The 16982-nt window shown below is 36.0% G+C and overlaps 3 protein-coding genes across 4 annotated transcripts; 1 reads left to right on the top strand and 2 right to left on the bottom strand.

Annotated features, from left to right (window-relative positions):
* The first annotated feature begins 3672 nt into the window (after positions 1-3672).
* LOC130714102 (uncharacterized) lies at positions 3673-8092 on the top strand. Of its 2 annotated transcripts, none has more exons than XM_057563988.1 (10): positions 3673-4148; positions 4213-4333; positions 4625-4710; positions 5270-5684; positions 5783-5883; positions 5976-6042; positions 6271-6498; positions 6857-7318; positions 7446-7518; positions 7607-7784. In XM_057563988.1, exons 1-10 carry the CDS (start codon positions 3757-3759, stop codon positions 7615-7617), a joined length of 1956 nt encoding a protein of 651 aa, XP_057419971.1. In that variant the 5' UTR covers positions 3673-3756; the 3' UTR covers positions 7618-7784. The 2 variants fall into 2 exon arrangements, with proteins under 2 accessions (XP_057419971.1, XP_057419970.1); XM_057563987.1 differs by lacking the exon at positions 7607-7784 and adding an exon at positions 7791-8092 and having other exon boundaries at positions 3677-4148.
* A 125-nt stretch (positions 8093-8217) lies between these two features.
* LOC130714104 (uncharacterized protein At4g08330, chloroplastic-like) lies at positions 8218-9100 on the bottom strand. Its single transcript, XM_057563990.1, has 2 exons — positions 8941-9100; positions 8218-8797 (listed from the first exon to the last, which is right to left on the bottom strand). Exons 1-2 carry the CDS (start codon positions 9024-9026, stop codon positions 8380-8382), a joined length of 504 nt encoding a protein of 167 aa, XP_057419973.1. The 5' UTR covers positions 9027-9100; the 3' UTR covers positions 8218-8379.
* Positions 9101-9784: 684 nt separating this feature from the next.
* On the bottom strand, positions 9785-16152 carry LOC130714103 (CBS domain-containing protein CBSCBSPB3-like). Its single transcript, XM_057563989.1, has 14 exons — positions 15844-16152; positions 15462-15630; positions 15226-15358; positions 13365-13535; positions 13147-13225; positions 12922-13041; positions 12277-12343; positions 12013-12118; positions 11877-11935; positions 11152-11258; positions 10952-11070; positions 10678-10757; positions 10505-10594; positions 9785-10410 (listed from the first exon to the last, which is right to left on the bottom strand). Exons 1-14 carry the CDS (start codon positions 15963-15965, stop codon positions 10231-10233), a joined length of 1602 nt encoding a protein of 533 aa, XP_057419972.1. The 5' UTR covers positions 15966-16152; the 3' UTR covers positions 9785-10230.
* Between the last annotated feature and the right edge of the window lie 830 nt (positions 16153-16982).

Raw genomic sequence — 16982 nt, 5'->3', positions numbered from 1 at the left:
TTACCTTTGAAAAATCGGTTTCAATATTTGTTATGGAAATAAATTTTAGGTGAAGAAAAAGTTTATTTTTAGTGTATTAATAAAATTTTATGTTATTTTTTATTGAATTTTCGGATTTTTATTTAATTAAGGATTTTATGAGTTTTTATTAGTTAATTTTTATTAAATTTTTAGTTTTTTTATTTAATCTAGGTAAATCTTAGATAGTTATGGCAAATCTTTTAAAATTTTATGAAAATTTTCTTAGATTTAAAATTACCTTTAAAAAATCGGTTTCAAGATTTGTTATGGAAATAATTTTAGGTGAAGAAAAAGTTTATTTTTAGAGTATTAATTAAATTTTATGATATTTTTATTAAATTTTCGAATTTTTATTTAATTCAGAATTTATCCTCTTTTCTGGAAGATTTGAGACAGATCAAATTTCCTAGAATCAATCTCATGATTATTTCCTCAATTTCCTTTTTTTTTATCTAATCTTCTGATTTTTTTTAATATTCGGATTTTATTAATTGTTGAATTTCGAAACTGTTTTTTATACGCTTTTGATTTTCTATAAAGAGGCTAAAATAATAATAATAATAATAATAATAATAATAATAAGTTAATAAATATAATCATAATAATTATCATTATCATATTAATAATAATGTCAGATTCCAAAAAAAATGTCTTGTTGTAAAAAAAAAATTAGGTGTTCACATTCATTAGTTAATTATATGCTCTAATTCAATCTAATATAATAATTTAACAAATCTAATTTAACAATATGACGTTTTATTTGGTTTCAAAAAAATTTGACGTTTTATTTGGAAGCTCCTTTTCAATTTTATATTTATATAATTATTAATGTTTCCCACCAATCTGTATCAATTTTTTTCTTGTTTATTTTATTATAAACATACAATTATAAGGTTATTATAACCCAACGTGATTTTCATATTTCCTGAAATTAACATTAAATAAATAATAAGATAAATTAAGATAAAATCAAAAATTAAACAACCTAAATCCTAATCAAATCTAAAATTTAAAAAGGTAATAAATAAAGATAGATAAAAACTACAAAAAACTAGCAAATCACAATAAAAGCTCATAACATCCTGAATTAATTAAAAATCCTAAAATTCAATAAAAAAACCATAAAAATTAATTAATACTTTAAAAATAAATAATAAGATAAATTAAGATAAAATCATGAAATAAACAACATAAATCCTAATCAAATCTAAAATTTAAAAAGGTACTAAATAAATATAGATAAAAACTATCAAAATCTAACAAATCACAATAAAAGCTCATAAAATCCTGAATTAATTAAAAATCCGAAAATTAAATAAAAACTAATTAATACTCTAAAAATAAATTAAGATAAAATCAAGAAATAAACAACCTAAATCCTAATCAAATCTAAAATTTAAAAATATATTTTTTGATGAGAATTAACCTGAGAATGACACGTGAATTTTTTTTATGAGAATTAACGTGAGAATGACACGTCACTGAGAATTAACGTGAGAATGACACGTCACTAAACCAGTCTGATAGGAGTTCTTCTTTTCTAATATATATATATATATATATATATATATATATATATTGATTGATATTGATATTAATTTTCTGATTTTTTTTGTAATTTCAAAAATTAATTTTTACCTCATAATTATTTCTGATTTTTCATATATAATTTACACTCATAATCAATAATGAAATTCAAAATTACTTTCTTAAATCATGGTATAAATTGATACAACAATTAAATAGTAGTTGATTGAAAGTGATTATTTCATTGTGGTTGGTTGGGTTCGTAATTGTGGTGGCCTTTCTTGGCCCTTGCTGTTTGGAATTGTTGCTTGGCAGATTTGGAAAGATAGGTGTGACCTGGTCTTTAACAACCATATCACTGTGCCAAGCAACTTGATCATTATAGCCACCAGTTTTGCAGCGGAAGTCACCCGATCCCTCTCTAAACCTCTGGAAGTGAACCAGCTCCACTGCAGGGAAATTCAGATTGGGTGGACCAAACCAGAACATGGAACTTGGAAGCTGAATACTGATGGATCAGTTCACCCCAATCATGGCAAGGCAGCGTGTGGAGGTCTCATTAGGGATTGGAATGGAACTGTTCTACAAGGCTTTAGTACCACCTTAGCCTTCTGTAACCCTCTTCGTGCGGAGCTCACTGGAATTCTTAAAGGATTGCAGATGGCCTACGCCCTCAATGCTAATCGCCTCCTGGTGGAAACAGATTCTAGTGATGCCTTCAAACTCATCACTCAATGCTGCTCCATGGACCACCCTTGTAGAGACCTTGTTAGGGAGATTGTTCATCTTGCTGATAGGAATTGGGAAGTCTGGTTTAGAGATACTTACAGAGAAGCAAACAAGAGTGCCAACTTTCTAGCCTCTTATGGTCATAAGGTTCAAGACCTTACTTTCAATGGGGACAACATACCTACTGGTCTCCTTGCTTTTGTTACTAATGATGTAATGGGAGTTTTAACTCCTAGACTAGTGTAGTTTCTTGTGTTTGTTCTGGGCTTTGCCCTCCAAATTATCAAAAAAAAAAAAAAAAACAAATCATGGAATCGCACAATCATCTAACTTGTATCAATTTCATTTCCTAAAAGGTATTTAATTGTACTGGTAATTGATTTGCAAATGTTTTGGCAAAACATGCATTCTAGAAAAAATGACCTTTGGGATAAGCCTAAACTTTGTAAATTCCCTATTGTAATGGTGAGACTGAGACTCCATGTCTATTTTTAATAGTATGAATGAAATTTCATTTATTCACAAAAGGATAGTAACAACTAAGGACAAAAGTGAGAAACAAACACATATTCGAGAGAACATGATATATATTTATTCTGAAGCAAAGGGAGATCTCTTTTATTTATAAAATATTACATAACCATAAAACATGTACATGTATAATTATTGATTATTTATATAATTTTTGCACTTGACCATACGAAAAATGTAAGTTTTAAACAAAGCGAGCTAGGGTAGCACCCCATAGATCACCATGGTATCCTCCCCCAAGAGTTTTTGCGTTGATTGTAAAAATCAACTCCTTCAGCTTTAATATTACGCCAGCATTGTGATGTACAAGTATCCTGATCTCTCTTGGCATCGTAAATTACAACATGCTTTGTTATCATTACATTGTTGACATACCATTGCACATCACAATGAAAAAGTGTAGTATCTCTGATGTTAACATGGAAGGAAAATTCAAAAGATACATGATATTGAAGATGATGAAAGTCAAGATCAGTGTCTCCTTATAGACAATGAATATCTAAAGGATGACCACCGAATATTTCATTTTGAACACGCACTGTTGTCTCGAGGGACTCCAGTCAACACCTTGTTGACCTTGCACAAATACCATCAACATCTTTGCTGCAATAATCACCAATATACCCAATGCCTTCATCATGTTTAATTTGTGTTGTGTGATGATAAACTCAGCTCTACCTTGCATAATTTATATAAGAGCCACCCATGTGCACAAAGAGTATCCAATCATGACATTTAATTGCTAGTATATGATTCTCATAATTTATTGCAAAATATCTGTTTAGTAAATAGAAAATTGTGGCCTTTAAAAACTTTGAAAATTGTGGATAAAATAGAAAATGACGACACGTGGCGGCAACTGGAGCCACCAATTCATATGCAGCAGAAAACTCTGTTTGATGAAGAAGAAGCTCTGTTTCATCTTCTCCAAACACACCACTCATACTCATGAACACTACCACATGCTGTAGAGCTTCTTCAACCACCAACCTTGGACTTGGACCCCACCACCTTGTTCCTCTGCGACTGCACTCCATTTCCAAACCACCATTTCTGTCTCTCACCCTCTTCTTCCCCTTCCACCATCACAAGACCACTCCTCTCTCCTCAACTCAGTTCAAACCCAGAACCCATTTTGGCAAAGAAGGGAACTTCACTGCACCACAAGAAGAAGAAGAAGAAGAAGGTGACCGCGAAGTCCACTGTGAGCTCCACGTGGTTTCTTGGAGGGAACGGACAGTCAAAGCAGAGATTTCCATCAATGCTGACATTCATTCCGTTTGGAAAGCTCTCACTGATTACGAGCACCTCGCTGATTTTATTCCAAATCTTGTGTGGAGGTAATGAAAGTTTTGATTTGGAAGCTATTTGTTTGTTTGTTTATGAGTGTTGTTTTGTTGTTAGTGGACGAATTCCTTGCCCACATCCGGGGCGGATATGGTTAGAGCAAAGAGGGTTTCAAAGGGCTATGTATTGGCATATAGAAGCTCGTGTTGTGTTGGATCTTCAAGAGATACTCAATTCTGTAAGCATTCTTAAACATTCCATGTTATTTTTCAATAGATTCTGTTTGTAACTGGGAAATGTACACCTAGGATTAGGAAGAATGGATTCATGGAACACTTATGCAATATACAACAAGTTTTAGTAATTATAGGGGAAGATGAAGATAGTTGCAGTATAACATATAAAATCAACATAAAGTTAAGAAGTTGTGATGCTTCTCATCTGTATAAATATAAATAAACTAGAAGTTAAATAAAGAAACTTGATGTGAGTTGGAACTTAATACTATTTAATTCTCTTATTGCTTCAGGTGTGGGATCGGGAACTTCGCTTTTCCATGGTAGATGGAGACTTTAAGAAGTTTGAGGGCAAATGGTCTGTAAAATCAGGAACAAGGTAGGATCTATACCTATGAGAGCCCTTGCTTACTACTATTTACTAAGTAACCTTGCATAGTGTAAAGAAACTATATTTTGATTTACTTGTGAACTCACTGAACAGTGTTACTCAAGGTTGCCTCATTCAAAACCAGCATGCTTATATGTATTACTCCATGCTAATTTAAAGTCAGAACCCTCTAAGTTCTGATGACTGAAGAGGTTCCAACTTTGACCTTTGTCTAGACATATTTATGTTATATATACCATAAGTTTGAATCTGTGGGACTCCCTTTTAGATTCAAGGAAGTTCATATATGACTCTGTTGAATAGTACCATATCAATGTGTTTTGAACTTGAATTTTTGAATTTGTTATTCTTTTGTATGGGCCAAAATGCGATTATATGAGAGGGAGTGAAAGAAACACTTAACTTAAAGCAAGTAATGATATCCATACTATATATTAATGAATTATGAACCAGATATGACAATGAAGCTTAGCTATCCCTTTTGTTTACTGTTTTCATTTTCCATTGCCACAGAACTTTTTGGATCTTCCAATTCTTTTTCTTGCAGGTCATCATCAACAATTTTATCTTATGAAGTTAATGTGATACCAAGATTCAATTTCCCAGCTATTTTCTTGGAAAGGATAATCAGATCTGATCTTCCTGTTAACCTCAGAGCCTTGGCATATAGAGTTGAAAGGAATATTACGGGGAATCAGAGACTTCCCCTGCAAGAAAATAACTTGCATAAAAATTCTATGGCTAATGCGCCACCTGTCGAAAAGATAAATGGTACTTTGTGTGAAAGTGATAAATTGCTACCTGGAGAGAACAAAGAAGGTTTGGCCAGCTCGATTTCTGGTTCCTTGCCCACAAGTTCCAGTGAGGTCAACAGCAATTGGGGTGTATTTGGAAAAGTTTGTAGACTTGACAGGCCTTGTGTGGTGGATGAAGTTCATCTCCGCAGATTTGATGGACTTTTGGTAACCTATCCTTTCTAAATTGTTAGGAGCTGGCTTTAATTCTGAGAATGAGCCATATTTGTTGTCAAAGTTACAAATAAAATTATATTCATGTGAAGGAAAATGGAGGTGTACATCGCTGTGTTGTTGCAAGCATAACAGTTAAAGCTCCTGTTCGTGATGTTTGGAATATTCTGTCTTCCTATGAGACTCTTCCTGAGTAAGTTATTTATCGTTCTTCTTTACACTAAGGAAAACAATGATGTGAAAGATTTCTAGATCTTATGTTCCAATTTTTTTTACTTGTTGCAGGATAGTTCCAAATTTAGCTATCAGTAAGGTTTTATCAAGAGATAATAATAAAGTCCGCATTCTTCAGGTAAGATTGCATGTTGAGCAGAGTCTACAGTGAGAGAAACATAGCTGTTAATATTTTTCCAGCCACTGTGTTATGCTTACCAACCATTGTTTTACCATCGCCATCCACCGTAAGCAAACTACCGAACCATTTACATGGCACAAATGCTAATATAAGAATGAATTTGCGATACAGTGTTATCCATAAATTATGTTATTGATGTAATTTCCTGGATGTATCAATGTGTAGGAAGGGTGTAAGGGCCTGCTTTACATGGTGCTTCATGCTCGGGTTGTGTTAGACTTGTGGGAGCACCTTGAACAAGAGATCAGTTTTGAACAGGTTGAAGGGGACTTTGACTCATTCCAGGGAAAATGGATTTTTGAACAACTAGGAAATCATCATACACTGCTGAAGTATTCTGTTGAGTCAAAAATGCGCAAAGATACTTTCCTTTCTGAAGCTATCATGGAAGAGGTGTCTCTACTTGTCTGATTTGGTTGATTATCAATTACATTGCTTTTAGTATTTAGCTTGATTATTTCCAAGAATTCAACACCCTACTTTTCATTGTTGTCCACCTAAGACAGCCTTTGCATAAAAACTGGAAAGGAGCTCTGTTATCTAACTCAATGCGCTTGGCCTATATCCATGTCTCTTTTTACATAAGAAAACTGTAAAAATCTGTTTACCTTTGTTTGTTTAGATACAGTCTTTTGAAGGTAAATTGATCCACTTAAATGCCGCTCCAAACAATACACACCCACACATATACACACACGCATACACATTGAGTATTTGAATGCCTGAAATATTGCCAGTTCTTCTACCTCAGGTCATTTATGAAGATCTCCCATCAAACTTGTGTGCAATAAGAGACTATGTTGAGAACAGGAAAGCGTCAAATTTTTCGGAAGTTTGTGAGCAGAATACAAAGTCAGAGCAACAAATTAATTCATCTGGCTCTGGAGATGAAGACAGCTGTGGTTCAGCTGACAACCTTTCAGATTGCGGTGGTCAAAGCAGCTCCTGTCAACAAAGGCCAAGAGTTCCAGGCTTACAGAGGGATATTGAAGTCCTAAAATCCGAACTCACGAAATTCATTGCTGAACATGGACAGGAAGGATTTATGCCAATGAGGAAGCAACTTCGTTTGCACAGTCGAGTGGATATTGAAAAGGCTATAACCCGCATGGGTGGATTCAGGAAGATCGCAACAATAATGGACCTCTCTCTGGCTTACAAACACCGCAAACCCAAAGGTTACTGGGACAATCTTGAAAATATGCAAGATGAGGTAGGCTGCAAAGTTCCATTCTTGATACCAGAATGATAAATGTTATGCATCTAGGAAAGATTATTTCATGACAAAGCCATTACGTTGTTTATAGTTTCAACAGAATATAATTCATTTCTTTATGCAGATAAGTAGATTTCAAAGAAGCTGGGGAATGGACCCTTCTTTTATGCCCAGTAGAAAGTCATTAGAGCGCGCAGGTAGGCTTTGATTTATTGCTTCACAACAAAATTTTAACTTCACTCTCTCTCAAGTCACTAATACAAATCCTTGTACAATTGACTCTAGCTCAATCATAATTGATTCTTGCTTTAGAATCAATTATGGGAAGAAGCTTCTGTGGGTTGCTTCTGGGTATCTCTAGGTTGATTCAAACATGCTATAAGAAAGATGGCGGAACCTGTAAATATTACACATCTAGGGCTTCTTCCCACTTCATTTTGAACTTAGGAGTGTGTGAATTTTCCCGCAGGGCGCTTCGATATAGCACGGGCACTGGAAAAGTGGGGTGGACTTCATGAGGTTTCTCGCCTTCTGTCCCTCAAAGTGAGGAGGAAACGAAGCAGACAACACAACCTTGTCAAGGACAAGAAAATTGATCCTATAGCAGAACCTGATGTAGATAGTGAGATCAAGGAACCATCTAGACCTTGTATTTCTCAAGATACACACAAGTGGCATACAAAACTGAAACAGTTGGACATAAATTGGATAGAGTAAAAACAGCATTGATGTACCGTATTGGTTTTATGTATATCCATGCATTGATAGTAACATAACTCCCAGCACTCAGATTTGCCCTGTTTTCCTGGTTTATGTATGATTGAGAATGTGTATGAGTGTCCAGCTAAGTAGTTAACTAATTAAAAATTTGCATCTTTGATCATGTAAGCACACAATAGACTAAAGAACTATAGATACAATATCATCATAATCAAAAGTAGAATACATTAATTGACATTCAGCGCCGTAAACACTTATCCTATACTTTCAAATTAAACAACAAGCTATGCAGCACCGTATATATCTTCCTTCTTGTCCACCTTGGCTTCAATTTAGAATTAGAACACCACAGAGGAAGAAGCACTCTCGTACTTAACCATATGATCTAGGGACATGTGACTTGGTTCCTCGCGGAAAGAAGGTAGCAGAGAGGTTAGTTTGATGTCGTAGATTCTGGAATCAGAGATGCCATCCCAAGAGTGAGAGGGCAAGGTGTGAGCATAGCCAAGGTGGTTGCCGCACCCACGGCAGAGGAGCTTGGTTCTCCTGCGCTGGAACAGACCCCATTGGCGGCGCTTGGAGCTGAAAAAGGGTATCCACGACCAGGGAAGTTGTTGGACCTGAGTGAACCTGCTCTCATCCAAAGAGAAGAAGGAGATGAGACCTTTCTTTATGGACTTTCCATATCCGGAATCAATGAGGGAGGTGTTGCGGTTGCTGGAATTCAAGTTTAGCTCATAACCACACGAGCCACAGCTGCAAGAGGAATAGATGGTAGTTTAGTTTGCATTTGAAAGCTCAAAAATTCAAAATCGAACAGTGAAGTGGACTGTGAACACACACACTCATGATACATAGTAAGTAGTACATGTAGAGGGAGAGTGAGAGAGATAGAGGACCTGTAATTTACATCTCTGATAAAGGAAGAGAGGTGAAGTTGTTGACATTGGGATGATCCCTCAAGCATGTCACTATAGGGGATCATCCTTCACTCCTTTGTATGTGCTAGGACTTGAGGTAGACAGAGAAAGAGAGTTTATAGTGAAGAAGAGCTTCAGAGACACATGGCCGGTGGCCCCATTTATCAGCTCATAACGGTAACAATAGAAAGCAACAAATTATAATCATTTTAATATGCATTGGACCGTCAAAAAAAAATGCATTGGAGTATTGGACTACTTTGGAGTTTGGAGGTGTCCACATTAGCCCAATGTTACAAGTTTCTATTACCATATTTCTCTTTCACCTCCAAGAATATATTTTGTCCCTTATATTTGGACAGTAGATTTTTTTTATTTTTTAGTTTCCCCACGGTTTTTTCAGTTGCAAATATTTCTTTTGAAAATATCATCCAATTTTGTTAAGAGTTGCGATGACACTAGAGAAGTCTGCAAGACAACCATCATCATCCTGTTCGAATCGCAGGAAAAATGTTAGTGGGAAACAAAATAGAGAAGATTGAGCAAGAGTTCATTTACCCCTTGGTAGCTTCAAGTTACATATCTATATCTACGGGTGTTTATATATTTAACAATAATATAATCAATTTATTGTAAATAATTCTAAAAATTAAGTTAAATGTACTTAGTTTCCGTGCTTATATGATTAAAATAACAAAAAAAAAATTGTTGCTAAAAATCTTTAGAAAAGAACACACCCTAACCCAACAGAACTCATTTTTAGCATTCAAGAAATCTCCGTAGATCATAATGCAAATAGCAACAAGAATTAAGCAACAGAATGTTGGATGAATAGTGTCACATTGATAGGGTAAAAATGAATTCAACCCAGGAAGAAAATCCTCCTCCCGTAGTCTGCAAACAGACCGTGCAACGTGCATACATGAAGGTAAATCAGGAAATGTGGGAGCAAAATTGCCTGAGCTGAAGCAAAAAATGCAGAACCTCGTAATATTTCTGAATATAGTATGCCAAGACATTACCTATACATATTCTCACCTAGAAGGAGAAGGGATCACTGATTACAATTACATCTGATGTAAAAAAATATAAGTAGTCATCTTAACTAATCACCTTCGCTTGTAGGGTCAAGATGAGAGAACCTTCCCATCATTCACCTATTTCAGCATCCATATTTCCTTCGTTGCAATAAATTAGCATTTGAAGGGCAATAGAGCTCTGGAACTCATACAGAGAAATTATTGCCTCTTTTTCCAAACTGCCAACACATTACTGTTTGGAGCGCTTTAAGTAGACTAATATACCGATGCTTGTTATAACAATAGCACTTGCAAAAATACCAGAGCGGAGAGACACAACACTAGTTTTCTGTCTATTGGCCGTAGCAGATTGCAGTGGTGTTGGTGTTGGCTTGGTTGAATTGCCAAACTCCAAATACAACTTTAAAGACTGAAATACAAAGATGTTTGTTTATATTAGAGTATATGAACCAAATAAAATAAGTAATCCCATAGAAGTCATTGGTAAAAGCAGATTCCTTCACCTTCACCCCTGCAGATCTAGTATAGTTGACAGCTGTAACAAGATCATTATCAGTTGCAAGAACAATTTTATCACCTTCATCATCCTCGTACTATAAAGGTGGGAAAAGTCAGTATGATTATAAAAACATAGTACTCTAAAAAAAAGGATAACTTGAACCAGCACAAAACCTACCAAAATAATAGGGCGTTCTCCGTTTTCTAAATTAACTCTCTGCATGACATTAGATACTAGCTCGTCTAGATTTTCAGTACCTACAAAAACAGTAACATTAACATATGTAAGTTCATATAAGAACCAAAGGGGGGTAGGGAAGAAGGTAATAACTACATAACCCAGGTTCAGATATGAATGCACATGATGATTGTGGCCAGCATACCAAACGACAAAAGGATATTTAGACTAAGTCCTCGCAATGCTTTCCCCAAGATAGTCACTTATGACTTACCACAGTTGAACCGGTGCACGCGACCATTGGGATCCTCAAATTTGAAGGCAAATGAATTTCCAAAACTGGCAGACCTTGTTGTATCTGCCCCATCTGATGTCATCAGCCCAGAAACTTCACTGCAATAAAACATTGTAGAGGCTGATTAACAAATCAGAACAAGGCAAAATTATGTTTAAACATCTGTACAACCCGGGTACCTATGCGTATCAGAATCTTCTGGTGGCTCTAGAGCAAAAGCTGAGTCCCAAAATTTTTGCATAATTGTATTTGCCATATCATTAACAGCTCCAGAGCTACTCTCAACCTACAGAGTAAATCTTGGCATCATAACTTGACATCTGAATAACAGCATCAACTTAACATTGATAGGTACATGATTCTTCAAACACAAGATAACAGACTTCAATGTTATTAAAAGTTGACCCCCCGGCCCAACAGTTATAAGATTATTATGATTAAGCAAGAAGGGGAAATAACAGGTGGATAGCTGAACTGATCCATTAAATCTCCAAGACTACGAAGGCTATGTTTCGATAATTTTGGGAGACATCGAGACAAAAATCAAGTCATGACCAATCATGTATGGAAATCTTCCAAATAAAGATGGACTATCAATACTGCTATTGCCTAAAAGGAAAAATGGTAGTATAGAGATAGGCGTATCTTCCATTTACAAAAGGATAAGAAGTAAAAACTGAGTAAGAATCTATATATTTCAGAAATTTTGAGGGATCCCTGCAGGAAGGGAGCTGAAAGCCTTAAACTGATGCATGATCCTTCCATATCACACGACTATCTCCTGAAACACAAATATACAAAACCCTACATGCAAACCTCGTAGCACACTAACCAAATCCCTCCATATTTCCAATTTTCAAGACCATATGCTATATAATTTATGTATCTCTAATATGAAACTTACCATGGAAATTGCAGCATGAGTTATCTGCAAAACATCCACACAAGCAGCAACATATCCATCTGGAGAAACAATAGTGATCAGCACAAGGACATAAGATTCAAGAAACTTCCGAAGAAATTCAGAAAGTAAAGATCACCTCTGTCTACCACTGGAAGATGTAAGAACTTTCCATCATGCATCATATGCAGTGCATCAAGTATTGTTGTGTCCAATGTTGCACATTCTGGATTTGGAGTCATTACCTAAGTGAGAAAGGGAAGAATCAAGAAGAAAAATACCATCAGTTCTCACTTCTCAATATCTAGCAAAAGAAAGAACCAAACTGAAGATATTCCATTTCACAGTGGCCTTCTTTCCGTCCACTTACATTACTTCAAAAAAATAAAAATCAAATAAGAACCTTTTCCACTAGAGTCAATTCAGGAGAAAGATTTTGAGCCACAACACGCATAAGTATGTCCTTTGAGCTGCATGAAAGATTTAGATAATGTTAGGCATCCTACAAGATTAAGGTATCAACTACGAAGGATGGGATAAGTGACAGGATTGGGGTGGACAACAAGGGAGATACGGTAATGATGGAAAAATCAACATGGGGGTACCAATGTAGTCTCCTATCCATGTGACAGGTTGAGAGGAAATCGGGAAGGGGACTGGGAAGAAGGTTAGGATGAAAAATGAGGAATAAATGAAAATGGAGAGGGCTAGAGAGGTAGGCATGGATTGGGCAAGGTTTTGGGGGGCCTTTGAGTAGGGAGGCTTAGAGACCCTCGAAGTTCTGTAGTGTCTTATTTTCTATTATCTGTTTTTTGTGAGTTGTGAGTGCTGAACCTACGGTTTTGATATCTGTAACTAGGAAGTAGCCCTGCTTTCTGTAATAAAATACCAGGTTCCTACCAGAGAACAATATATTGTGAAAAAAATGGTCCAAATCCCAATTTCAATATCATTTGAGTTTTATCTATAAGACAACATACAAATGTGTATGTTGCTCCTTATAATGACTTCTAAGAGAAGAGAATAAAGCCTGTGAAAGAAATCTTACGTGAGTATCCCCTGAATCTTGGTTCCTGACAGGGACACAATAACAGCTGAATTAACACGCAACTCCTGCATCTTTTTGGCAGCTACATAGACAGGATCTGCTGCTGATGCAATAGCAGCCCTAGAAACATAAAGCTACAGAACTTTGTAAAACAATTATATCTGATTATAGAAGCATCCTGTGGGAGTTCATATAAAAGCCAAGAAAATATCATGTGGAAATTACTTTGTATTGTCACCAATTATAGTTGACAGGGAAGGCTTGAACATGCGCTCTCTCAAGGTTTCTATCAAGGCATTTGGAGCTGATGAAGTTGGAGGTAATTGAAAAGAAAATTAGCATCATTATAATTATGAAAGAGAAAGATATGGCAATTTCCAGAACTTCAAGATATTAATAAAGCAAGAACTATGAAGTGTATGTAAAGATAATTCTTAACCAACCAGATGCATTGCTACCCCGCTGGCGTTCCGCCCCTTCAACTGCCGCAGCAATGGCACTTCCCTGCTCAGCAGCCTTCTCCATCCTAGTTATGGCATCATAGAGACATTTGGTAATATCTAGTATGGCAATTACTTCACCATTTTCCACAACAGGGAGGTGTCTGAATTTACCTGCCAGTTGAAAAAATAAATTATATATCACAATGGATCTCTTTCAATTAATATAAGAGGTAAGCACAAAGAGAATCTAATAGAAACATTTGCCCAATACATGCACCATCAGACACTAACTAGTTAAAGAACCCGAAATAGCAAGGGGAAGGTAGAAGGAACCGTATAACAAAGACGTAACACAATAAGGCCCTGGTTGTCAAAAACACCAGTGACTCATAGCTAAAATTTATAGATTGGGTAAAGGATTCATTGCAAATCAAACACCGTTCTTTCGTTTGGTGGAAGATAACATAGAATATGAAACAGAGGGAAAATTCAAACTTCAAAGAGTTAAAAATGAAAGGTTTTTTTTATGCAGCACATCCAATAAACTGATGTAAACCAAAATTGAAAACAGCATATACCACAGTGCACACCAAGAAAACTGCTATAACATGGATTTACAATCAAGATAACTGATAAATGAAAAAGTAAGCAACAAAGTGCACAATCAGAAAATGAATAAATTGCCATTTCATCCATTTAATTGAATAGTGTAAATAGTTACAAATTCACGGTGAAACATTATCACTTGTTGAGAAGTCCCACATTGACTATTGGATATGGCCTAATAAGTGTTTATAAATGGCAGAGCATCCCTCACGCCTAAGATAGTTTTTGGGTAGAGTTAGGCCTAACCCAAAATCTAAAATCACTTATCACATAATTCTAATGTCCTGAGAGATACCACAGTGAAGGAAAAAGAAGAAATTCTTAAGATCATTGGAGTGAACTAAAACCACCATTGATTCAATAACAGCTGACCTCCTGATATACTCTAAGGGCCGCGATGATGCATGTTAGGTTTGTGGATCAGATTCAACCCGGTGACCAATACTCAATCGGGAAGGACCTACATTTGGTAAGTTTTCTTGTTCATATCATTTGGTATCAAAGCCGGTGCGGGGGTTTGAATGCCAAGTTTGACGTGTTCCCAATTACATCAAGGTTCAAAGCAAACTATCTTTAAGGAGGGGAGGGAATGGCATGCCCAAAGGGTCACAATGGTACATGTTGGGCTTGTGGATCGGTTCAAGTTCAACCCTAACAGCTCAAGTTTTTGGCATAGTGGTAAACGTTCTAGTTCATGGTGCATTTCTCCTAAAACAAAGATCTTGACAATGAGATGCCAAATGATCATAATGTTATTCACTTTTTTTTATATTCAGCTAATATAATGCTTTGCTCCAAACAATAAATCTTGGAACGCACAAGACATTACTATATAAAACAAAAGACATGTCTTGGCAGCTCTTACAAGAAATCACTAATAAAAAAAATACGCTCTAACAGCAAAGAGCAAACAGTTTCTTCTCAGGATCTTTTCTGCGTGAAAGAAGATAAACTCGCTAAATAAGATAAGCATCAAAGCTCAGTAAACCCAACCCATACAAAGATCTCTTTTCAGCCCCTACATGCATTATTAAACTATCTAAATTACCGAACAACGCCTCACCAGTGCAACAGGACAAATAATTTCATTGCTAAATCAGGGGCTGTGACAGACCCTGGCATATGCTAATAATTTCATTGCAATAGTAAAAGACTATAGCTGATTATAATTGGATGAGATAACTTATTGTCACAAGTCACAACACACCTAAAATCCAATAATGACAAAGGCAATAAAAGTAGGAACAAAGCTAACCTTGGACCATCTTCTGAAGGGCTTCAATGGCTCGCGTATCTGATGCAACAAATATAGGATTCCGAGTCATTACTTTGGACACTATTGTCTGATCCGGCCGTAAACCCTCAGCTATGACTCTACAAGCAATGTCCTAAACACGAGACACAACAGCTTGTATTGTAAAAATTCACATGCTTACACACACTCTCGCTTAATGCTTACACACGCGAACACATAAATACAAAGTCACAAACCTTGTCAGTCATAATTCCAGAGAGTAAAGCATTAGAATCAGTCAACAAAACAGCATCAACACGTCGCGCTGCCATTCTTCGACACGCTTCAGAAACCGTCGTGGCGTCGGATATAGTAAGGGCTTTGGACAACCGAAGCTTCTTCACTGTCCTTTCTCCCCCATCAGACCTAAATCATTTCATCACCAATCACCATCAAATTAAAAAAATAAAATTACATAGCTAGCATCTAAATAAAACTAACTGAATAGAAATCAGAATATCAAATCAAATGAATTAATTAATTGTAGATAACAAAAAACCGAAATCTCATATAAACAACAACAATTCAACAAATAAATATATATATTGTGCAATGAAATTACAGCGAAATGTGACTTACTCAGCGGGAGGCGGAGAAGAAGGATTGCTGGAAGGTTCGCTGGAATATCCATTTTCGAATTTTTTGGACATCGCAGGAGGGCGCTTCTGGTTGCCACTGTTCCTTCTCGTTAGACCGTTCATTTTCAATCACAAAAACAGAGATAGCGAAAGAGAGAAAGAGAGGGAGAGAGGTTAGGGTTCTTCTTCTTCTTCTTCGGATTCCGATACCGGTACCGCCTCTGGTTCTCGTTCTCCTCCGCCACCAACCTCCCTCTGCAACTCTCTCTCTTCTTCGTCTTTCTGCGGCTGAAATTACATTTCTATTTTTCATTTTTCTTTCCTTATAGGTTTTTTTCTTTTTCTTTTTCACCCTAAAGTTCGCACCAAATTTTCAGTGTAAGTAAAAAATAAAGGAATAATTGGACATGATTTGATTTTTGTTTTAACTGTAAAAATAGAACAAAATTGGAAGTTGCGGTTGCTATGTGCCCATTTGGCAGGACCTATGCGGGAGTTGGGTTTGGAGCCCCACCCCTTAGGCTTTGCACCCCACTAAAATAGATACGGAATTTAAATTTCCGTATCAATACGGAAAATAAAATTTCGTATCTGTTTTAGTATATAATGAGTGGTTGAAAATGTGACACGCATGCTTAAATACAGTACGGAATTTTAAGTTCCGTATTCAATATGGAGAATACGGAACTTTAAATTCCGTATTTGATAAAGTGGGGTGCCAAGCCCCATAGGTGGGGTGCCAAACCCAACTCTCGACCTATGCCCACAACTCAACTGGGGGCGTGTTTTGGTTTTTTTAAGGAAATTAATTCTTTCTTAAATTGAAATTAGGGTTTTTTCTCAAGTCGCGTGTTTTAGACTTTTAAATTAAGAGTTTAATTGTCACGCAGTATAAAATAATTTTAGTGAAATTTAAGAGTTATGCAAATTGAGTTCATCGTTCTTAGTTGAAACTTGTGCATTGCATGATGGTCTAAAACTTGCTCGAGCATGGGGTCACAATTAATTTTTTTTGTGAATCGGTTTGTAGAGATTTGATCACGACCCTTAAAAATGTTGAGGGAACCCTCTCCCATGGAGATAATCAAGTGTTGACGAAGATTGTTGAGCTTCTCACGCGAAGATGGCAAGTGGAGTTTA

Source organism: Lotus japonicus, chromosome 4 (genome assembly GCF_012489685.1).
Source record: "Lotus japonicus ecotype B-129 chromosome 4, LjGifu_v1.2".
In the NCBI taxonomy this organism is placed as follows: Eukaryota; Viridiplantae; Streptophyta; class Magnoliopsida; order Fabales; family Fabaceae; genus Lotus; species Lotus japonicus.
Note: the sequence above shows the minus strand (reverse complement) of the source record. Positions and strands in the feature narration are given on the sequence as shown.